Below are 24,425 nucleotides of genomic sequence, written 5' to 3'. Positions count from 1 at the left end.
CCTATTGCTTTTATAATAGCTTAATATAAAATCATTTTAGAAATGTATCAATCAAAGTTTATCAATCAAAAATATAAATAAATAAATAACAGTGAAAACAGTAGTTTTCAAGCTCACAAAGCCTTGCATTTATGCATTGTTGTGTGTGTTGCTTGTGAGTGACATCACTTCACCACAGGGTTGATATGTTCTTCCTTATTCACATGAGTCAGTTCAAGCACTGGACAAACCAAACCCACTGCCTTCAGCTGTAGTCACTGCATGGATTAGTTCACCCACAGCCACACACACAAGTGCTTCTACAGTATCTAGGGCTTACATGTGAGGAGAAATCATTTAGTTTAAATAGTCGTGTTGACTTAAAACAGCACTGAGGGGAAACTATAAGTTTAAGGAAGTAACAACAATCAGAATGACACGCTTGTTGTTCAAAGATGCTTTTTGGGTAAGTGTGGTCTGTTCTACTGTTCTGCTACTTGCTACTAATGGATGATGGCAGAAGAGGTTGTACTTAATGCCCAATCAAAGTTTATACTGCTGTATAACATTTTATTTGAATGGATTATCTGAAATACTTGAAAAGCAGTTAGTATACCGGTAGTTTGTAGTTGTACATGTGTTGTTTTATAGATAAAAGGGGATATTAAGCCTATGTTCATTGTATGACAAATAGTTGATCTACAAGCTCCCAAAATCAGCATTTATTTTTGTCTATTTTTGCAAAAATAAAATACATTGAGACACTTATTGCTAATAAGGATGCCAGGGGTTAATATGGTTCACAGGGTTTATAACACATTTATACAATTGTTAAATTGTGATATTATATCAAACACACACTCTACATTTCTGAAAAGGAAATGTAGTTACACTGAATTAAAGTTCAGTGAATTAAAATTCAGTGTAACCAGAAGCAGGGATTAAACGTATCCCAACCAGCCAAAAACAGATAATGACAGAGACGGGATAAATTCAATTCAAAGGCATTGGCATGAGAAAACATAGGTTTACATTGATATGCAGAGGCATCAATCCCTCCCAGCAAACCAACCCTGTGCTAACCTGTCTGTCAACCGATGGGAAGGTCCCCAGAAAAGTTAAAATAACATCAAAATCTTGAACCACTTTAACCCTATTGGCTATTTTCAAAAGAATCTTGAATAAAATATCAAAACCCTTTTTGAAACATTTTAAGAAAAGATGTTCTGTCATGTGCCATTACCTGTGGTTGTTTATTGTTTATGTGAGTACCATGTGCCAGATAATATATGTTTGTAGAAATAAAAACTTTAATTACAAAAAAGAAAAATGGTACGGGGAGTACCCTAGCACAACATATTTTCAGAATGAGGCCTGTGTCTGCATCTACATGAAAACGTTTGAGAACCACTGTTATAGAGAAGGAAATGTTGCCATATCACACCCACCCCACAAGTTTATCTTAGTGCAAGTTCTGCATTTTTACTGCTGGCTATACATCTTACTTCCCAGGAGTTAAAAGCATGTTGTAACGTGTAGCTCAATGTCGGGTCCGGGGGCCACCGAGATTTGGCGTGACGTTGAGAACCAGTGTTGTAACAGAATGGAAGCTGTTGTGCAACGCCGCCAGTTACAAATAAATGTCACTACGTTTCCTCTGCCTCTTACAGGGCACAGACTTCACCAGTCACTCTGTTTCCTCTCCCTCTTACAGGGGACAGACTTCACCAGTCACCCTGGATACAACGCTCTGATACAGAGGCTGCGAGACGGCAGGCGGACGTGCAAAGATGTGGAGGAACTGTTCAAGATGAGGTAGCTTCTATGTAGGCCAGTGGTTCTAAAAAAGACAGGTCCAGGGACCCCTAAAGGTTATGGGGGTCCCCAGCAAAATGTGTTAATATCTTTTACATCACAATCAGCTTAACCACTTTATATAACTGACTCTATACTTAGGCTAGATCAACTTTAAATGTGAACAATTTGGAATAATTTAGAAACATTATGTAAAACCAAACATCAAAGTAGGTACAGCTATTGACAAGCAACCCCATTACGAGCTCAAAGAAGGCAGTTTGAATAGAAGGTCATTCCGAGCCCACGGTCCAAAATAAATAGAATTCTTTTGTCAGCCACAGCACGCAAAGGGAGCACAAAGTAGCCAGCCAGGTGTTTGATCTGAGGTTAAGGGAATTATTGATCAAAACAAACTTTGAGAAAACGTAAGAGGGGAGGTTTCCAAGGATGGCTTTGTAATAATAATGGATTGCATTTTTATAGCGCTTTTCTAAGCAAGTTGCGAACTCAAAGCGCTTTACTTTGTAAAAGCTAAAGATGACCACCCGACTAGAGCATACAAGTACAATGATCTGATGGGTCCTGAATGCAGAGTTAGATACAATGTAACCATTGCAGTGGGGAAAGCACATGTATGCACATTGCCATAGTGTAGCTGACATCAAAATACAGCATTCCTGTGTTAGCTGATCTTAGTGAGAGAGAAAGATTAAAGTACAGTATATGGTAAGGGTTGTAATGGTGCTATTTATGAGTTAATTTCATTAAGAGCCCTGTGAAGCTTGAGCGTACAACAAACTTTGAGCGCTTTGCAGGGACGTGCTGGCCATTGGGAAAAGCGGGAAAACTCCCGAACGGCCGGTTCATTTCCGGCCGGTCCAGGCCGGCCATTAGGAAAAAAATAAAAATAAAATGTCGGCCTTCGTTCCATTTTGGGGGCTGGGCGGCCAACAAAGTAAATCGTCACTGTCGGGCAGAAACCTTGTATCTCAAAGTTTCAAATTTGTACATTTTTTCGCAAAGCCCTGCTTCATCATACAAGGCCGTCGCACAAAAGTAGTGAAAACAGCAGATCTATAAGCACACAACGCCTCGCGTGCGAGGCGTTGTGTGCTTGTAGATCGGCTGTTTTCACTAGTTTAAATCATTTTTAAAATGATAAATACAAAACAAACAGTTTTGGACATACAAGGTTTCCACCCGACGAAATATAACTCATGTAATTGGCCCCACTCGCTTGTCACTTGTCATGATCTGAAATGGCAAATCTTTGAGTAGCAGCGGCGCTATGGAGAGAGATCTCTCTCTATAGCGCGCAATGAGGGCCTCTCCAACTCTTTTTCCCGGGCTGAATCAGGGGCCCAGCACGTCCCTGGCGCTTTGTGCCAAGATGTAGGCCAGATGTAGGCCACGCTTCAGAGCCCGGACAAAGCCAGATGTTTGAGCTTAGCTCCTTCCAGGAGTTCCGCTCAAAAATGAAGGTCTTCCAATTCTTTCGAATAGAATACTGTATCAGTCACCAGAAGCAGGGATTTGTTTAACTTTTCAATGAGTCTAACATGGTTAACATGGGGTTTGAAGTTGAATAGGCTTATTTAGGAGGGGGGCGTGTCTGATGACGTGACTGACAAATACTTTTCTGGGGGTCTACTCAAGCATGAGTAGACATCAAAATGACCCCACTGAAGTGTTTTAAAGTGAAACTCTCCTTTAAGGATGTATGTTGTGTGCCTAATGAGGTTGTGTGCCCTAAGAGAGCTTTATAATTCTCTCCACAATGTCCACTACTACAGGGCTCTAGCAGAGGAGAAGTATGGAAGGGAACTGGTGACTATTGCTCATAAAGCCGGAGCTAACACAGAGATCAGGTAAACTTATTGCTAGTCATCTTTTTAGACATGAACACAAATTAACATGTTTGTATTGGATACTGTACATGTTGGCAGCTTCCACTGACGCACTGAAGCAGTGTGTCAATGAGTCACGTGTGTGTGTGTGTGTGTGTGTGTGTGTGTGTGTGTGTGTGTGTGTGTGTGTGTGTGTGTATTCAGAGCTGCATTCGTTCTAAAATAAGCTTATTGTTGTTCTATGGAGAGTTGGAGACACATACAAGCTTTGTATTTGGATTAATTTGCACACATCTTTGAAATGTCCTTTTCCCGTTGCATGCTGTGCCCACGCATGCAAAACATGATATAGTATAGCTGGGAAATATGTTGATATTGTATTGACATATAGATATTTTCTGGGATTTTGGTAATTTTGTGATGGCATAAGTGTTGTCTTTTACTGGTGTTAGTTATCCTGGTTCCAGCCCATAGACCCACCCACTCTCAGAGTGGACTGTTTCTCTGGTCTGGAATTGTGTTCATAATGATTTCTGGAGCCGAAATGACGGCTCCTCCAATTAGCGCAGGGGGTGGGGGTGGGTTTAACAAATAACCAATCCGTGCTGTCAAAGTCCCTCCCCTCCAGAAATCCCTCAAACAGGGCACAATGTCAGACTCAAGCTTCAGCTGAGTCTGAAATCAGGCTAGGTGTTAGTCACTTCTGCCTTAATTTATACTTTCTATATATTTCAAAATGAGTAAAAAAAAACACACTCTCTCACTGATGATTCTGTAATATATATTTTCAGCACATTGAAGGCGTCATTTGATCAGCTCAAAGCACGTAAGTTTTTCTGTTCAACTGGAATGTACAGAGTTATTAACTGTACCTCTATTAGAGTTATTACCTAACTCACCGCATCTATTTTTGTTATTCGTACATGCACTCATCTGTTATCCCTGCTGTTGTATTTGCTGCCCCAGACATTGAGAACGTTGGGAACAGTCACATCCAGCTGTCTGGGATGTTGAGAGAGGAGGTGAAGAAGATGGAGGTGTTCAGAGAGAAGCAGAAGGAGCAGAGAAAACAGGTAGTTGTTTATATATGTACCTGCAGGACATGAATCCAGTGGTGGGAAAAGTACTCACATATTTTACTTATATTACAAGTAAAAGTCTGGAATTCAAGTGAATCAGTTAAGTAAAAGTATGAAAGTGTTGTAAAATTGTACTTAAGTAAATGTACTTACTTACAGCTCCACAAGCTCAAAACGCATATCTTTGCGTCGTGTTGTTAGCTTGTAGATCAGCTGTTTTCAGGGGAGATTTGGTTTAGAGAGAAATAATGGCAGACCTGTTTCAGACCCATATGGGGGCACTGGTTAAAAAGGCCTAAATTGTTAAATTAGAAAAACTATTGGATGAGCCAAGGGATGAGCCAGTCATTATCCTTTACATAATGACCTAAGAGCTCTATAACACACCGCTGTCTAATCAAAGCCTCAGAGCACCTGGCTGCGCTGCTGTATCCGACAGCCATGTTAACAATGCCATTCACAACTAAATCTTGCTCTCAACAATTATTCTATTTGACCAACACTTCCTTGTTGTCCGAGGCGACCGTGTTTGCCCAGTGGAACACTTATGGAATACTTTCATTACCCTAAGCAAGGAAATACTTTGTTTTGTTGTTACTTTTGGGTCAATTTATTAATTAATGTATTAAGTAGCCGTGAAATAAGCGGGATACTTTACAGCCAGCCTTCATGACACCTCCACCGCTTCTGTGCCTAATCACCCTGTTTTTCAACAATGAGCGGCTGGCTGTAAATTATCTCTTGCATAAAAACCAATAAACAGACAAAAAAGAGCCTACAATGTGCTATATTAATATTAATATGTGATGTTTCTCTTGACATAGTTTGAGGCGATTATGGAGAAGGTCCAGAAAATGAAGGTGTCCCTGTTCAAGAAGACCATGGAGGTAGGTTATTTATTTAAAACTGTAAAACCACTCAAGGGTTTGACATCCATATATGAAACAAATAGAATAACACGACAGAAAAAAGGCACAAACTGGGCTGTAACACGCGCGCGCGCGCACACACACACACACACACACACACACACACACACACACACACACACACACACACACACACACACACACACTCTCTCTCACACAGTGAAGGCAGCAGGAGGGAAGGAAGTAGCCTATAGTGTTCATTGTACAATACAGGAACAAGGGTCGTTGTGATGTGAGAAACATGTCTACTCTGAAACTGACTCACTCACATCGGTCTTGCTTTCACTTTGACTTGATCGCCCCAATGCAGCCCCCCTCTCTCTCTTGCTCTTATGCCTGGTTTATACTTCGTCATATGGCAGGGTTGTGTACAGAAAATAGCAGATCTACAAGCTCACAGCGCTTGTAGATCGGCGACACGTTGTGCAGAGGTGTAGTGTAGTGGGGAGCGCAAGGGAGCAACACTCCCACACTTCTAAAAATAGATTTTTGGTTTTACAAATGCAAGATATATGCTGACACCGCTTTCCACAAATATGCAATATGTATTAGTCCATTTTTTTCAATAAAGAAGTGTTTTAATCGCGTCTGTGGCTTTCACCGGATGCCACTCAGTGGTGATCTAAAATCTGCAACAACAAAAAAAGAAGAAGAAAGCATGCAAAAAATAACACCAATTTGACACCTCTGAAGAATCCCTCCCTTCATCTGATGAGCATGTCAGCGGTCTGATAATAAATTACAGTTGCGGTAGCCATCACATCATAGAGGATATCCGTTTGTCCAGAGATCAAACGGATATCCTTGTGTGTGTTGCAGTTAGGGGTGTCGCACCAAATTCTGGGCCCTGGGTACTTAACTATTGAAAAATAGCAGATATACAAGCTCACAGCGTGGCACAATTTTTTGAAAAACCTATGTTTCAATGTCAGTGGTGCTCAAACCTTTTCATGTGAAGGACCCCCAAAATAATATGTATCTGGCCACGGACCCCCATCTCAAAATATTTAGTTCCAGGGACCCCCCAGAAGCAAAATTTGAGTTTGCTTAAAAAATACATAAGGTGCGTTCGGAAATGCGCACCGGGTGTGTGCTCAGTGTAGTGAGTGCAGTGGGCGGTAACGTTGTACGGTGCACTCAGTGTGGCTTATTTCCGAACGACCAGTTGAAACCTTATTGTCCACTACCTACTTTTTATAACTCTATGGTTGAAACCATAAAACCTTGGCTAGCTTAGCTTTCTCTTACTTTCTTTATACATTGATGTGTGTGAAACTATCAAGCCCAAACGACCAATTAAGCTGCAAATGCTGGATTTGCTTTCATTTCCTCCATTGTTCAACATTGAGAAGCGCTCGAGACCACTGCCATGAAAACCAACCAATCAAAACTCCACACCGACGCACCACACTGCCAAACCCCAACTTCTGAGTAGGGTCGGTCAGTGGATTTCCGAACGACAACGCACCAAGTGCACCGAATAAACAAACAACAACATGGCACACCAGTGCGTTGAGTGCACATTTCCGAACGCACCCATATATTCAAATATAGCTCGCAGCGTGGCACTCTGTGCCGTGCTGTGATCTTGTACAGTATATCTGCTATTTATCAATAGCTAAAGTATAAAATAATTAAGGCCCCTCCACCTTGGGCCCTAGTAACTCAGTCCCACTTTCCCCCCCTTGTGACGCCCCCGTGCCTGGGTGTGTTGCAGTGTAAGAAGACGTACGAGCATCGATGCAGGGATGCTGACGACGCAGAGCAGGCCGCTGAGAGGAACAACGCTACACCCAAACACTCAGAAAAGGTACAGTAGAACAATGTACCAACTCAACTATCCACAGTCACCTTTATTGTCACAACGCAGCCTTAAGGTAAAGAAGTGGGTGGAATTATCTTTTGCCTAAGCTCCATCATTTTCTTTTTTTATTTTCTTTTATTGTATTTTCCCAAAAAAGGAGAAAAGAAAGGGGGGGGGGGGGGGGGGGGGTAGGGAGAGTAGGGAGAGAAAGAAAATCAAACATTAAAGAAGTACTGTATGTATGCCAAAGAGAACAAAAAAACAAACAAACAAGATATCTACATACTGTATATATACAGTACACCGCCCTACTTATTATAACTCTATGTACACAGCTTAAGACCAGCAGTTACAGTACTGTACTGTACATGAGGTTAAACTTAGGGACGATCCATACTCCACTTTTAGAGCCATGTTTAAATCGGTTCGGGGTGTCACAACATCTCGGCAGCACCGAACAGCCGACTTTATGTGGGTACCCACCCCCCAAACCTCTGAATGACGTCATATTGTAGTTTGGACAGAGCCGAACCGATTTAAACTGGGCTATAAAAGTGGAATATGCATCAGCCCATACAGTAAGGTGCCAAATTGGTAATACGTTGGTATGTCCACAAGCACCATGTATTTGCATGAGATTAGACATAAGGTCGGCTACAAACACACACACACACACACACACACACACACACACACACACACACACACACACACACACACACACACACACACACACACACACACACACACACACACACACACACACACACACACACAAAGCAAAATGTTATTCACATGGTGCTGTAGGTCAAAGTAAAGTCTGCACAGAGGAACTGAAAACCTCAACTGCCTGCTTCCCCGAAAGGTTCACAGAAAATTACTGACCTGCCCCAAACTGTCTGTCTCCTAAATCATCTCATCTACAGGCAGGGTAGAAGACCTTTATTAATCCTGTGGGAAATGGTTGCTCAGAAATACTCAGAAATACTCTAATAGGGATTAGGGGTTATAATACGGCTTCCCCACTCTTCATAAGTGGTCCTGACTAATGTTCACAATGAAATAGCACACTTTATTTCTACCCTGTGTGTCTTAGGAAGACTGTAGGTAGTTCAGAAACCCATCTACCAGTGACATCATTGTTAGGCTTCTTTTTTCTTTTATTCTTTTCATATTTAGGTTTTTATTATTGTGAACAAAATGGCTTCCATTATAGCATGGCAACTTTCCAGGAATAGAAAGCCTGCAGTATCTATTAGCTTGGATTCCCCATCGGTGATGTCACTGGCAGACGGGTTTCTGAACTGCCCACAGCCCTCCTATGAGACACAGACTGAGTCGATTTTGTTATTGCTATTTATCATGAACATTAGTGAGGACCAATTACATGAAGACAGGCTGAAAAGTGCTGAAGTCGTCCTTAAAGTGTCTTGCTCAGAGACTTGGTAGTGTAACTGTGAACCACTATTTTTGTACCAATAATTCCCTGATTATAATGTACACGTCATTATGCTGAAGTGGTGTCAAAACCAAGCAATCTACAAGCCTGTATATTGGCTATTCACTATTTATTAAATTATGTATTTATTGTATTTGTTTTATTTTGTTTTCTATAAATCCTTTGCTTATAATGACATGCCCACAATTGGGATGCCAGGGTTAAAGTGGTTAAGCCCTCTCACATAGAATGGCAACAGCAGTGTTGGTTCTCTATACTTCTGTGATTAACTGGTACACCAACCTTTTTAAAAGTATTAGCGTTATATTTACATGTATTTGATGTATACTTATATTATCCATTTAGGAACAATATTGACATTTTAACATGGAGGTGACCACTCTACCTGTATCCCTCATCCAAAAATATGAGAACTGAGCTGAACTTAATCAAACTACTCACATTTTGATTCACTTACTGAGTGTCACTTCCCCTCTAGTGTGTGGGGCGTTCATGTGTGAGCATACTGTATTATGTACTTGTATTACTGTATTTGTGAGTGGGACAAATTTATAGTAGAATTAGAGACAAACAATAATACGTTGGGAGGACAATTTTCCTGGTCCTCACAAGAGTTATTTTATGTATGATTAGGAAGAGATTCAGGTTGTGGTTAGGATTAGGATTAGGATTAGGCATATTTAGAGGTTAGGTTTAGGGGCTGAGCTACAAGCTCACAATGCATCACATTGCGATGTGTTTGACTTTGAACATCTGCTATTTTTGGCTTCGGGTTTAGAGTTAAAAATGCTCAAATAAGCTTCAAATCGCCGTCCTAAAATGTCCTCACAAACATGTGTTTTGTGTGTTTTTCCCCCCAGATTCAACACAGAGCCAAACATTGCAGACAGGCTGCAAATGAAGCAGGTGTGTGATTCTATTTACTCATTTTTTGTAAAAGAAAAAAAAAACTTTGAGATTTATTGGTAAATATTTGTACAGTATTTAAACACATGGTTTGGCTTACATTAGGCTACATTTTAACAGTCCCCATGTAGAGAATTGTAGAACGTGCTCAAATGGTTATTAGTATCACTTCTTGATTCTATATTCTTTAACTTGTATACTGTAGCTATGAGTCAAAAACAGAGATGATGGAAACAGAGATCATGGCATGATGTCATTACAGGAAAAATTCTGCTGAACATGTTGCACTTAAAAAATGACACGTTTTCATTAACCAGACATTTCCAGCTGAAGTGAGCAACACTTTGTTGAACAGGGTTGCATGATGAAGCTTCTTTAAAACACGTCAGGGGTCATTTTAACATACTCAGGCTTTTGTGTGCGCCCAAGACAGTTTTTAAGTTACTTGATATTTGATATTCATTTGATCAGAACCCCCCCCCCCCCCCCATTCCTACATAAGCCCATTGAACTTCAAACTCCATTTTAGACTCATGGAAAACCTTTAAATCACACTTCTACTGTACCTGCGATTGACCGTTTCACACTGCAGTCACACAGCCTCAAGTTCCATAGATAGAAAACGTTATTATAGTGTCACTCCTCAGACAATACATTTAAAACAGCATATTTCATTTATCACAGTTTGAGGACCACTCACTAGGAGTTGTGAGACACCTTTTAGTTGACAAAAAATGAATTAAAACGTACTTTAACCCATTTAGGCCTAACTATATCAGAAATTAACCTACAAAAAAAATATGTTGCTACATACTGTTCATGTACTGTAAGCCCCTCCCATACACTAAAATGTGTTCCCGGCCTGAGTACTAGCTTATGAAAAACAGTTACACATTTAAAAAGGAATCAAGTAATACAAAATTAAAATCCAAATCCATATACACAGAGTAAACTAAATAAACAGTGGGGCAGTTTATGGACCGGTACTTAGAAAAGCTAATCTTCTTTTTAAGATGAGATGGCACATTCGATTGTACAGTCAGTGTTTACCAGATACAATTACATTCAGTTTATTATGGTCATCAAGATCATTAAAAAGTTCTACCTGTTGTGATATTGAAAGGAATAGCTCAGAACAGATGTCATTGTAAAGATCACAGTGTAATAGGACATGGGTCTCACATTCAATAATATGTTTGTCTGTTTCCATTGTCTGACAGAGAAGCTCTGCGTGGACAGCTTCAGTGAGCTAGAGAATGCTCGACAGGACTGGGAAGAGACGCACAGAAGCACGTGTGAGGTAGGGTAGGCCTGCTGGCTGCTGTACATTAACACAACCTTGTATGTCCCAATCTGTCAACTCCTTTTTTCTTGAGGGATTACAGTATGTAGTCCAGTGGTGTAAAGTAACTAATTAGATATACTTAAGTACTGTACTTAAGTACATTTTTGGATTATTTGTACGTTACTTGAGTAATTCCAATTTCCAATACTTTTACTTCTACTCCACTACATCTCGGATCGAAATATTGTACTTTTACTCCACTGCATTTATTTGAAAACTATTAGTATTTCAGTTACTAGTTACTTTGCAGATCTAAATTATAATATTATAAAACATACATGAACCACTTTAGCCCTATTGTATACCTTGGCTATTTGAAGATAGCCGATCTACAAGCTCACAACGCGTCGTTGTGATCTTGTAGATCTGCTATTTTCAAACATTTTGTACTTTTACTTTTGTTACTTTAAGTACATTTTAATGCCAAAACCTTCATACTTTTACTCAAGTACATTTTGAATTTAGTCACAAGCCTACATTTCATTGGTTCAATTGTTTCAAAACAGACACACTTAACCACTTTCACTTCTCACTTTCAAACTTTTACATTATATGAAATTGACATAAATAGGCGATTTATGAGCTCACAGCTTTTTAGATCACCTATTTTTTCCACCTTTTGCGTGACACTGTTTGACCTAAACACAGATGTTGATGGAATATGGAGATACAAGGTTTCTGCCCGACAGCAACAATGACTTGTTTCTCAGCAGCCCAGAACAAGGGGCTCTGCAAACCACACCACCACACTCACCACATCCCCTTTATCTGCTTAACACTATGACTCCCAGAAACAGCTTCTGACATCTTGTTGAACACAGAAACACCATGTTAGTTTTATGAATGTCTATGTGTTAGTTTTTGTTTCATTCTGACTTTTTGTTTTGTTTTCAATTCCAATTTAGTTTTTCTTTTCTTTTTTTCCCCTTTTTTTTGAGGGGGGGGGGGGGGGAGGGGGGTTGCTAGTTAAGTTTTTCGTTTTTGAAAAAAGCTTAGTTTTAGTTTTAGTATTTAGTTTTATTATTTAGTTTTATTTAGTCTTAGTCCCACCAAACTTTAATTCAGCCTATGCAGGCGCATTATGCCAATGCCTTTCAATGTTTTTTGGCAGAAATCCTCAAATGGCAACAGACCGCTCTGTTCCCATTCTGCATAGGCAGAATTAATGTTCTGTGTGACTGCACCCTAAATATTCTAGTTAGTATGCCTTTTCATTGAAAAGAGATCAACACTACACAAAAACACATGAAACAAGCAAACGGTAACATAATAAAATGCAATACAGTCTTCCACCTATGACCATTGGTAGTATTTGCAAACAGTACACATAATGATGTGTCTCTGTTGTTAACCCATAATGCAAGTAATGCATCATTCTTTGTAGATTTTCAGCATTAATCAAGGTAAAATAATGTGCCTTAGCAAACACCAAGATGCGCACGCGCACGCACGCACGCACGCACGCACGCACACACACACACACACACACACACATACACGCTCCCCCCAAAACATGCTTGCCCTGGGTCAAATCCGGCGACCTCGCAACGGTCGCCACCAGATATTTCTAAAGGTAACCTCATTAAAAAAGTATCCTCAGTAAAACTATGCCTAAACCTAACCGTATTCCTAAACGTAACTAACATCAATAAAACTATGCTTAAACCTAACCTTAACCTCAGTAAAACAAATACAAGAACTGCAAATGGGCGCGAGTGTGTTTTGGGGGGAGTGAGCGTTCCGGTTACAGTTGTAAGCATCATGCATATTACATCATATTCATGTTCCATGTTTTCAGGTGTTCCAACAACTGGAGGGAACCCGCATCAGCACCCTGAGGTGTGCCCTGTGGGACCACTGCAACCTGTTCTCCATGCAGTGTGTGACAGATGATGAGGTGAGAACACAAGTTTAGTCTGTTTTAGTTGGACATTTATTTCTATCCAATCCTAGCCTGGAACGAGTTGTTTTTGAGCAGTGCTCCTGGAAGGAGCTAAGCTCCAACATCTGGCTTTGTTCGGTTCCCAAAAAATGTCAGGGCCCCAAAAAATGTGATGCGCCATTGCGCCTAGATATGGCCAACATCTTGGCATAAACAGCTCAACGTTTGGTGTATGCCCAGGGTTCCATTGGCCAAGCTTCACAGGATGCGCTGTGATTGGCCAGCGGGGCGCTTGATGAAATTAACTCATAAATAGCAATAGCACTGCTCACTTCACACAAGGTGTGATTCTTTCTTTGAATATTGGGAGAGAAGACTGGACAGTGGTAGTGGGTTTGTCACAAACAAATGGCTATGGTGAAATTAATGACAAAGTTATTTTCAATGAATTGCAATTCTTTCTTTTTTTTCAGTGAGCACTATGTTTATTGCAATTAGCATATATCTCCATTCTGCTGAGGTTCATGGCTCATAAGTTTGCTTGTGTATTGAATCAACTTGGTCCCCTCAAGGCTTGAAATGTTACATGTGCCCGAAGACCAAAAGCCTAATATTGCCCCCACCCAAGGGGAGATTCCCTCTTAAGCTAGTAGTTAAAGGGGAGAACCGATTTTCAACACTGAACTATGTCATTAATATACCTTTGAGTTATGTGGAAATACAACACAGAAGTGGACTTTTCTCATTTCCACATAACTCGGTATATTAATGACATAGTTCAATGTTGAAAATGGGTGGTTCTCCCCTTCAAGATGCTAGTGTCCCTTCTCACATGAGAAATAAGGGTTTGAAACAAATAAGGCAAGGTCAGAGCGTTAAGTCACATTTTCTTTATATACTGTCTGCTATGATAGTGTTACCCTTTTGTTCTGAGAGGGACATGACAACTGAATGTCCGTCTATGATTAAGGTCTATCTATCCAGCACTTCCTTGTATCAGACACTTGAGCCAAAGTAAAGTTTACTTTGCCTTAATGAAACATGTGCATTAACTGTGCTAAAGCAATAAGCTAAGAAGCCATAGTTTACAGATCCTGGCATGTTAGAACAGCTATAGGGGTGTTTTTTAGACAGTGGATTCCTCCATTCAATACAAGTTGGTTTCATAAACAAACCACGTCAAGAGTTCCAATTCACCCCATGATCTAATAAAGAGAGTAATCTATCATGAAACATTACAAATACATTACTAAACACAAGATGAACACAGTAGAGCAGGAAGTCCTGCAACAAAAGGAATTCAAACCACAAACTGAACAACACATGCCATGTGATTTATCACCATGTTTTAATATCCACAAACAAAATTGTGTCCACCACAGAATAACACCATGTCATCAATAATATGAAGCATGTCACCATAATTCCATAACCAGACAAACAAATCCCTTCTAGAGCCCCTAATAAACAGATCAATTACTTTTTTGTTTTTGTGATTTCCAATTGGGGATTAACATTACAGCCATCCATATACAGTACACTGCTTCTCTTCAATACATACTTCACTTAGTTCACATTTAAGTCGTTGCAGAACCAGTTCGATTGTGGAAAGCTTTACAGTTACACAGAATAACTAGCCTAATACAATGCACATACATCAATATCCCTGATCAATAGATTTAATCTGCTTTTATTGCAGTGGTTATCAAACCTTTTGGTCACGATTCAGACCCTGAGAGTGCACAAATGGACCCTTTTGTTCTACTTGTACAGATCCGTAAGGATACGTTTGGTTCCTAACTATGAACAAGTTGGCCTTTAAACTCCTCAACGACCCGTTAGGGTCCTGGGACCCCACTTTGATAACCATGGTTTTATTGAATGCTAGACATTTTAAATGTCGTTTTCCTGAGTGACAGAGATCTTCCCTGGCAACACCTTCAGTGGAGATATACCTGTAGGAGTATAGTCGCAATTAAGAATGCATGGAAAGACTTTCTCAGTGAAAGTGTGCGTGAAGGTGTATAGGTTTATTTTAGAATCGAGATCAGAGAAGGAGAGTCTTCCTCCGTCCCAGTCCAGGTGGACCCTGATCCTCTTGGGTTTCCGCTTCACTGTGACTGGCACTGATCCGCTTGCTTCATATTTACCATAATAGCAATCAATCTCCCAGCAACGATCCTTAATAATGTCCCCGTTCCTCTTGGAAGAGTCTGCCAACACACCCAGTGCCCAGTGTCTGTTGTGTCCAACCTCAACGTCCCAGCTGTGAGAGCCAGAGTTAAAGCCCTCAGAACCCAGGACATAGACACACCGGCTGAACCGCTCTGGGTTGTCAGGAAGTTGCCGTTCCTCGACCCATCTCACACCGGTTAGATCCTCATTCAGGACCAGTTCTGTACAGGCAGTGTTTGGGTCCAGGATCACGGGACTGTAAGAGACAATCAACTTCATCTTGTTCCAGACTCTGAAGGCTAGGTTGCCTAGATGTTTGGTCTCGTCTATCAGCGATCCTGAGACCGGCTCCTGAATGGGCAGCTGGACTCTTTCCAAGGTGGCCTTGCAGTCCTGCAGGAAGGAGATGTCATCGGCTTTGAGTTGGTCCTCGGCAGCTTGAATTGTATTCATGAAGGTCACCCTCTCTCTGGCCAGGCCCTCAATCTGCTCCTTTATCTTCTGACTCTTATGCGACGCATCCACCTTCAGAGCGGTGATCCTGGCATCCTCTTCATGTTTTAGGAACTGGCGAAGTTTCTTAAACTGTTTCTTAATCTGTGTCTCCGTGTTTTGGGCCTGAACCTTGACGTGAATTTCCGTCTGTATATAATGGTCTTCGACTTTAAGAAAAACATGCAGTTTATCCTTTAAGGCGTTCAGTGATTCCTGGATTTCCCGTTTCAATGCGCTCTGCAGGCGTTTCCCTTCCGTAAGATTCTCACACAGGTTCTTCAACACCATGTTGGGAGGAGGTCGGTCCCTGGAGGATCTTCTTTGACAAATAGAGCATTCTTTTGTTGGTCTGGACGTCCACCATGCCTGCAGACAGTCTTTACAGAAGCTGTGTCCACACGTCAGCACCACAGGGTCTTTGAAGATGTCACAGCACATTGGACAGGTCAGCTCCAGCTCCTGACCAAGCCATCGGGAAGTCATTCTGTCTGACATTCTCAGTGAAATGATCAGTTTGTCCCAGCAGGAATACTGGAAGAGGACAAAAGCAATGATATACATGTATTTGAATAGTAGTGGTGTAAAGTAACTAAGTACATTTACTTAAGTACAATTTTGAGGCATTTTTACTTTACTTGAGTATTTCTAGATTTCAGTACTTTTACTTCTACTCCACTACAAAGGCAAATATTGTACTTTTACTCCACTACAATTATTTGAAAACTTTAGTTACTAATTTAGTTACTTTACAGATACGTATAAATTGATTATAAAACATACATTAATCCACTTTAACCCTATTCTATACCTAGGCTATTTTCAAACATTTTGTACTTTTACTTTTGGTACTTTATATTTTGATGCCAATACTTTCATACTTTTACAAGTACATTTTGGATTCTGGACTTCTAATTGTAAGGGTGCCCTCACACTAAAATACCTAGAGTGGAATCCGCCAATGCATTTCAATGAGAAATGAGTGTTTTTTTGCAGAAATCCTCTACTGGCAAAAAAAAAAAAACGCTCCATTCTCATTGAAATGCATTGGCGGATTCCACTCTAGGTATTTTGGTGTGAGGGCCCTCAGACCAAAATACCTATGAGAGTGGAATCCGCGTTCCACCAATGCATTTCAATGAGAAGGGAGCGTTTTTTGCATAAATCCTCTGCTGGCATGAAACCGCTTCACTCTCATTGAAATGCATTGGCAGAACGCAGATTCCACTCTCATAGGTATTTTGGTGTGAGGGCACCCTAACGGAGTATTTCTACATTGCAGTATTGATACTTTTACTCAAGTAAAAGAGTTGAGTACTTTTTCCACCACTGTTGAATAGCACTTTTCAACAATGTTACATGGCACTTGTACAAGTAAAATGAAACAAAACTAGAACATATCTTCACCAGGCCAGTTGGCCTACCCAGTGCTGTGTAAGCTGTGTGCTGCACAAAATCATGCGTTGCATTGTGTAGAGGCCCCTCAATGCATTATTGAAATTTGGGGTTGATCGGGTTTGGGGATCTTAGTATAAATTGTATGTTCAATAAGAAGCAAATATTGCTCTTCCAAAAAAAGCTTTTTCCTTTTTGAAAGAAATTGGGAACAAAGAGAAATCAAAAGCTAGTTACACCAAAACAAATAACAGTTTTTAAACAAGCAAGAAAGGACTGGAATTGTACAAAATAGACTATAAATATATGCGCACCACCAATTCCGCCAAGCTAGTCATTATAACAAATTAAGGCTTGCTTACTGAGCTTGCCAACCTGAAGTCCCCCGGCAGGTCGTTCCAGTCTTGGGGCATAGGCCTGGTCACCACCAACCTAGGGAACAACCAGTACAGATTGACCACACACATTTTTGCAGGGGCGTCAAAAGGGGGGGGAAATGGGACTGAGTTACTAGAGCAGAAGGTGGAGGGGGCTTAATTATTTTACACTTTAGCTATTGAAAATTGCAGATATACTGTAAGCTCACAGCGCGAGTGCTGTCCTGCGAGCTTGAAGATCTGCTATTTTTGAAAAGTCGTGAAAATGTGTGCAAATCTTTGAATATATGTATTTTTTAAGAGAACATTTGTAACTGAAATTTTGCTTCTGGGGGGTCCCTGGAACTAAATATTTTGAGATGGGGGTCCGTGGCCAAATTCATATCATTTTGGGGTCCTTCACATGAAAAAGTTTGAGCACCACTGATATAGAAACATAGTAAGATTTGATATATTCAAAGACTTGCACAAATTTTCAAGATTTTTCTAAAATAGCAGATCTACAAGCTTGCAGCGCGCTGTGAGCTTGTATATCTGCTATTTTTCAAAAGTTAAAGTACAAAATAATGCGTAATAATGTCTAAATGGGTTAAACCCCCTCCCCCTATGAAGAACATTCATGGGGGGCTCGCAGTGAATCCTTGCACCCAAGGCCCAGAATTTGGTGCGACACCCCTGTATTTATGTATTGAAATGCAAACAAATAAACCATACGGGGAAATCTCGCTCTTTCGAACGACCGCCAGTTCGACAAAGGAGCGTCGGGAGGGTTAGCGACTCACCCCACGGAGGTTAGGTTTAGGGTAAGGGTTAGAGTTGGGTGTCGAACAGATGACATGTAGTAACAACCCATACAGATCTCTGGCCTTCTCAGGGTGGGACAATGTGGGGTCTCTGCTCTACATGTAAAGTTGTCTTGAGAAAACTTGTGATTTGACACTGTAATAAAATTGAAACCAGAAATAGAACTTAAGATAAACCTATTGAACTGGCACCTCCAAAAAGGGCTTAAAATGACAATCAAACAGCCACTTGGCAACATGCCAGTGTGAGCATAGAATTTTGCTTCTTTACATGAATGTATGTAATATGCTCAAACTAATGTGCTACTTAACATTTCAAACAATTTAAAAGTTTGATATATTTTATGTAATGAAAATGTTTCTCTTTCAAATCAAATGGGAGAACACTTAATGCATGTATTGGAAAGATATTGTTCAACTTGTCGCAAGTTCAACATGTCGCAAGTTCTCATAGTCAGGGAATATCTTCAGAAATAGTGTCAAATCCTGGAATAAATTCCTTACCAAAAAATGTCTTCACCAATATGTTTGTAAAGGTGTCTAACACATCTCACAAAGACTGAAATTCAGTTTCCCTAGGAGAATCCTTGACAGCTGCTGAAAGTTGGGGTCCCATTAACTTAACTATACAGGATAAAACCAAAATAAATGCTTTAAGTAGCATGTGAGGGGTCAAACTTTCAGCAGCTGTAATGGATTATCCTAGGCAGGGAAACGGAATTTCTGTCTTTGTGAGATGCGTTACAAGACACCTTTACAAACACATTGGTGAAGAAAGTTTTTGTTAAGGAATTTATTCCTGGACTTCTTAAAGGAGCTATAGTCAACTTTTTCTAGAAAAACGGATGCCAAAATAAAAATAATGTTTTGAAAATATTTTATAAAAAAATAAGCTTCATACATGTGTTTCTATTCAAAAAATGACCACGTAAAATGATAAAATAATAATTTTGGCCATTGTCAGACCGACACTGTTTACATTCTAGTCTATTTTTTGATAGTGTTAGACTAGGATGTAAACAAAGTGTCTGCCCGACAATGGCCAAAATTATTATTTTATCGTTATTTTACGCTTTTTGTGGTCATATTTTAATTGAAACACATATATGAAGCTTATTTTTTATAAAATATTTTCGAAACATTTTTATTTTAGCATCCGTTTTTCAAGAAAAAGTTGACTATAGCTCCTTTAAGCTATCCCCTGACTATCAGGAGTTGTTGAAAATCAATGTTTTATTATCCATTACTCACATAAGGTCAGGTGGCAGGCTGGCAGCACACACACAAGCAACTAGGCTACACAATGATCTGACAGACATAGAAACAGACAGACAAGGTATACTGATTTATAAAGATTTGTAGTTCAGAAAAAAACAACTAGACACAGGTGAACTTAAAAGGACAATCATCAGCACAGGGTAGTCTGAGGCAAACAGGACACAGGTGATTACATTTAACAATCAAGGGAAGACAGGAAACACAAGATTAAGAACACGCTTCAAAATAATGTAGGCTGCAGAAAGAACAGAAATACAGATAGGCTAATAATGTTCACTCATTATGAATTACATTCATTCATTAATCTTTTAAGATGAACTCATTCAGACAAACATACCATTGTATATAATCACAGAGTTGCACATAAATAGTAGTGTGCTAAATTTCACATTAATATGTGACTTCATCATATCAAAAATACAGATAGAAAGGCAGTTCTATAGAGGAAGCCCACAGTCCATATTTTTGTAGGAAAATCATTTGTTGTCCTCCAATAAGAGGGGGGAAAAGTGGGACTGGGTTACTAGGGCCCAAGGTGGAGGCAATACATTAATCAGAAATGCAATGAACATGTGATAAAGACACATTTGGTAGTTTGGACAGAAATGATGTCTTACAAGGAAGGACTGGTTTTTGGTCATTACTGTTTCCGTTTTCATAAAACATCAGTTGCTTCCGTTTTTTGTTTGTCTGTTCCTCAAACCCATTCTGACTGAGAATGGTCATCACTACTGTACTTCCACTGTTGGAGTGCAGAATGAGAAAACACTGTCAAAATACAACCCTAACCCATTCTCCTTTCTTTTGTCATCAGGTTTACGAGGAGGTGAGGAAGATTCTGGAAAAGTGTGACATTGACACAGACAACAACTGTTTCATTGAGATGAAAACTACAGGCTCCAGTCCACCTGGTAATTCATCAGTTAACTTTACTTAATTCCAGCTCTGATATATACAGTATATATATATATAGCCTATATATATATATATATATATGTGTGTGTGTGTGTGTGTGTGTGTGTGTGTGTGTGTGTGTGCGTGTGCGTGTGTGTGCGTGTGCGTGTGTGTGTGTTCTCTCCTGCTCACAGAACCCATTGTATTTAAAAACTACTACCAACGGGAATCACCTGCAGACAGAAATGGAAGCACTAACTCCATTGGGGCAGGAAATGTCATGAGGAGGTCAGAAAACACTGCACACAGCACCACCTAGTGGTATCATATCGTTATGAAAAGAGAAACAGGACAACACTCAATAATGTCCTTCATGAAGTGTATTTGCCTCACTAAGCAATACAACAGATTTGTATACCTATAGCACATTTCAACAACAAGGATTTACACAAAACCTTAAGCATTGTAAAATAGTTATGACATGTCAGGATCTGAGACACAACATTCACAATCATTTTTGGTGTTAAGTTAAGAGTCTTGTTCAGTGACACCTCGACACATTGCTAGGGCCTGGAATCAAACGTGGGACCTCCTGTTTCCCAGGCTGCCTCTCATTAAACATGCAGAGATATCTTTTGGTTCAAATCAGTCTGATAGTCTGATAACCATTGCTGTAGAGTATAGACCAGGGCTACTCAACTTAAGATGGCTCAGGGGCCACTCAGCAAAATACAAAAGGTCAGAGGGCTGCAAGATAAAAATGACGGTCATATTTTGGACATTTAGTCTAGACAAAGATTTTGTAACACATTGCATGAGTGGTCTAAAAAATAAGGAAATGCACTAGAAAACAGCCACATTTCCATCTGTAAGGACAAACCTCAAAGAACAAAAAGAAGAAATGATTAATGAAGTATGAAGAATGTTTCTTAGTGGTTTTGGAGAGAAAAACTATCCGAAATTATTTGTCCACACTGAAAGTAGACAAAATATTTTTTTATTGGTATGACCATGGCGGGCCGCATAGACATGCTTCTGGGGCCGCAGGTTGAATAGCGCTGGTATAGACCATAGACTCAGTGTTTGTTCAGTAACAACAAGGGTCTCCCTGTGTCTCCACCTCTTTGTCTTTAGTAAACAGAAAATGCATTTTTACAATCAGGACCCAGAGAGAACTCATATAGGATACACGATAAACAAGAGAATTTGGAAGTGTTTAAACCAAAAAAACTGAGCAGACACACTGACACTGACACTAACATGATCGGTACTCTCCTAATTGGATCAAATTGGAAACCCAGCTGAAAATGTATTTTTTCGTTTTCTAAAGAGCTGGAGAAACGGAGAGACCCCTGTTACTTTATAGCAATTATTACTATTATAATATAGTGCTTTAATGTTTGTACAAACACTGTTGTTGTTGTTGTTGTTGTTTTAACTCATTCATGCCATGGATGCACACAGGTTCTCTCTGCTACTACAAGGAAGCTGTGGAGGTTCAACCATCAATGTTAACGACATTTCTCCATATTCACACTCAACAGTAACACAATCACAGACATCATCTACTGGTCAATGTAAGTCATAAAACATTTGAGCAAAAATAGCAGATCAACAAGCTCACAAGATATTGCATCACAACATGTTGTGAGCATGTAGACTGGCCATTTTTTACCATTTATTTTTAAATGTTAAAAATACTTTTTTTTACATTTTTTAATTGTCGCCCACAATAACATTCCCAAAATATATATGCCAGCCAAGGGTTAATGTGATTGATTGATTGTTTGATTTATTGATTGATTGATTGATATAAGACCTGGGGACTTGTCCTACAGTATGTATTCAATTAATCAACATAGCATACAAAAAGAAGACAATAATACATGTCATAAACAATGTACAAAGGAGGAAAAGGAAAAAGAATGGTAGTGAATGATACCTCCTTTCGATGGGAATTTACATTTTATTAAATGAAAATGTTTGACTTACAGCTGTAAAATTATCTTATATGATATATATTATTATAATTTTCCTATCTACAGTATCACTGCTGAGCTCAGTGGAGAATGCAGGTGGAGGATATGCAAACATAGTTGAATTCCAGCAAACAGCCACAGGGGGCACTATTGTACCTGAAGAGGACAACAGCTATGTGGTTCTTTATGACTACTATACACAGGTAATAACACTGTTATAACCTCTGGTTATAAATGATACATCATGCTTAAAGGAGCACTTCACCCATTTCTAAGCATATCTCATTATAAGATGGCACAATTTCTGTCTACTCACTCTCATTGTCGCCTCGTTGTTACCACCTCTCTCCTCATGTACATACTGTACCTGCTGGTCTATGCCAGTGGTTCTCAACCTTTTCAGGCCGCGACCCCCACAATAATCATATTTTTACTGGGGACCCCCCACCCTGAGGAGCACCAAGATTTGAGGCATTACATTTTGTTTCTATTGTGAAAATAGCAGATCTACATGCTCACAACGCCTCGCAATTTCTGCCTCTAATATTTGACAATTTGGCCAATGTTTAATTTGTCATTTCAGAAGTATTAAAATGTCCTTAAATTGTCAAATGTGCAGAATCTGCAGATACGCTCTATGCACTTAAACTTTATGTTAGTTTGTTTACTGTTGAGTGAGAAAACAATGTTGCACATTAAGCTGATCATCCGGGGACCCCCCCAAAATAATTTGGGGACCCCCCTGGGGGTCCCGACCCACAGCTTGAGAACCACTGATCTATGTGCATAAATGGGGATATTTTACGTGTTTTTTCTCTCCTTGACATACTTCCTTAAACTGTCTGTTCCCCCCCCCCCTATTATTTTCTTTTCTTCTTTATGAAAGTAACAAAAGCAATGAAAACAAACTCCACACACTTTTTGTTTACACCTGTGGACTGTGATGTGTGACAATAAAGCTGACTCTTTGTGTGTGTGTGCACTAGGACCCAGAGGAGCTGTCTGTGCTGGTGGGAGAGATGGTGGTGGTCCTGGAGCAGGGGGGTGATGGCTGGTGGACCGTGGACCGGGACGGACAGACCGGCCTGGTGCCCGGATCCTACCTGGAGAAACATGCTGGTCTGACCCTGTGATGTTCCACAGGGATGAAGGATTGACAAAGTTTTATTTAAAGATTAAAGCAGGGGTCTTCAACGTTTCAGGCCAAGGACCCCTTAGTTCAGACTCAGAGAGAGATGAAGCAGGGACCCCCACAACCTTTTCTTAGATTCCATATAGTTTCATCGTTCGACAGCACAATCATCAGTGTATTTTGGATTCATGTCAATTTGTGTTTTCAGATATTTAACCACTTGAACCGTCAATACTTAATAAACTTGACCTTTCACTCTCTTTTTATACCAAAAAATAGCCGATCTACAAGCTCACAACGCTGCGAGGCGTTGTGAGCTTGTAGATCGGCTATTTTCGACTAAAGTTCTCAGAATATGGATGCTAGGGTTCAAGTGGTTAATATAAAAAAGGAGGGAAAAAAAGCTTCTATCACACAAAGATTTGGAGGACCCCCTGTAGTAACTCTGAGGACCCCCTAGGGGTCCCGGACCCCCTGTCGAAGACCCTTGGATTAGAGAGTCGAGCAGAGTAACAGCATTACAGATGAGTAGAGCCAGGCCTCCTGGCCTGCTCCCGGCTGCCCTGTCGGGGCACAACCCTCATCAGTCCCCTTCCTGACACTTCTTATAGTCCATATTAACAGAGATGCTATTCTAACATGGTCATATAAGGAGTGGTACTAAGATATGGGCGAATAGTTACACACAGTACAGATTTGCTGCCAAGTAAGCATGGGGGAGACAGCTCAGCTGGTTGATGTTGAGTTGTAATTAGCACAGTGATGTCAGAGCTTGCTGACTAGAGCTTCAAATGAGTTTGAATTTCAGACTCTGCGCTGGAGCTTGAGTCTGACATTGTCCCATTGTGTTGACATTTCAAAATGATCCTACCT

At 40.1% G+C, this 24,425-nt stretch overlaps 1 protein-coding gene across 1 annotated transcript; it reads left to right on the top strand.

Moving 5' to 3' along the window:
• Nucleotides 1–407: 407 nt before the first annotated feature.
• pstpip1b (proline-serine-threonine phosphatase interacting protein 1b) lies at nt 408–23,553 on the top strand (the record flags this gene model as incomplete). Its single annotated transcript, XM_080730235.1, has 15 exons — nt 408–445; nt 1,694–1,794; nt 3,570–3,644; nt 4,415–4,449; nt 4,590–4,696; nt 5,527–5,589; nt 7,349–7,441; nt 9,755–9,800; nt 11,021–11,100; nt 12,944–13,042; nt 20,362–20,458; nt 20,636–20,729; nt 21,906–22,018; nt 22,487–22,623; nt 23,407–23,553. Exons 1-15 carry the CDS (start codon nt 413–415, stop codon nt 23,551–23,553), a joined length of 1,320 nt encoding a protein of 439 aa, XP_080586361.1. The 5' UTR covers nt 408–412.
• Nucleotides 23,554–24,425: the final 872 nt, after the last annotated feature.

Source organism: Nannobrachium achirus (genome assembly GCF_963921795.1).
Source record: "Nannobrachium achirus genome assembly, chromosome: 7".
Lineage (NCBI taxonomy): Eukaryota > Metazoa > Chordata > Actinopteri > Myctophiformes > Myctophidae > Nannobrachium > Nannobrachium achirus.
The sequence above is the reverse complement of the archived record's forward strand: the minus strand, read 5'-3'. Positions and strand labels throughout refer to the sequence as shown.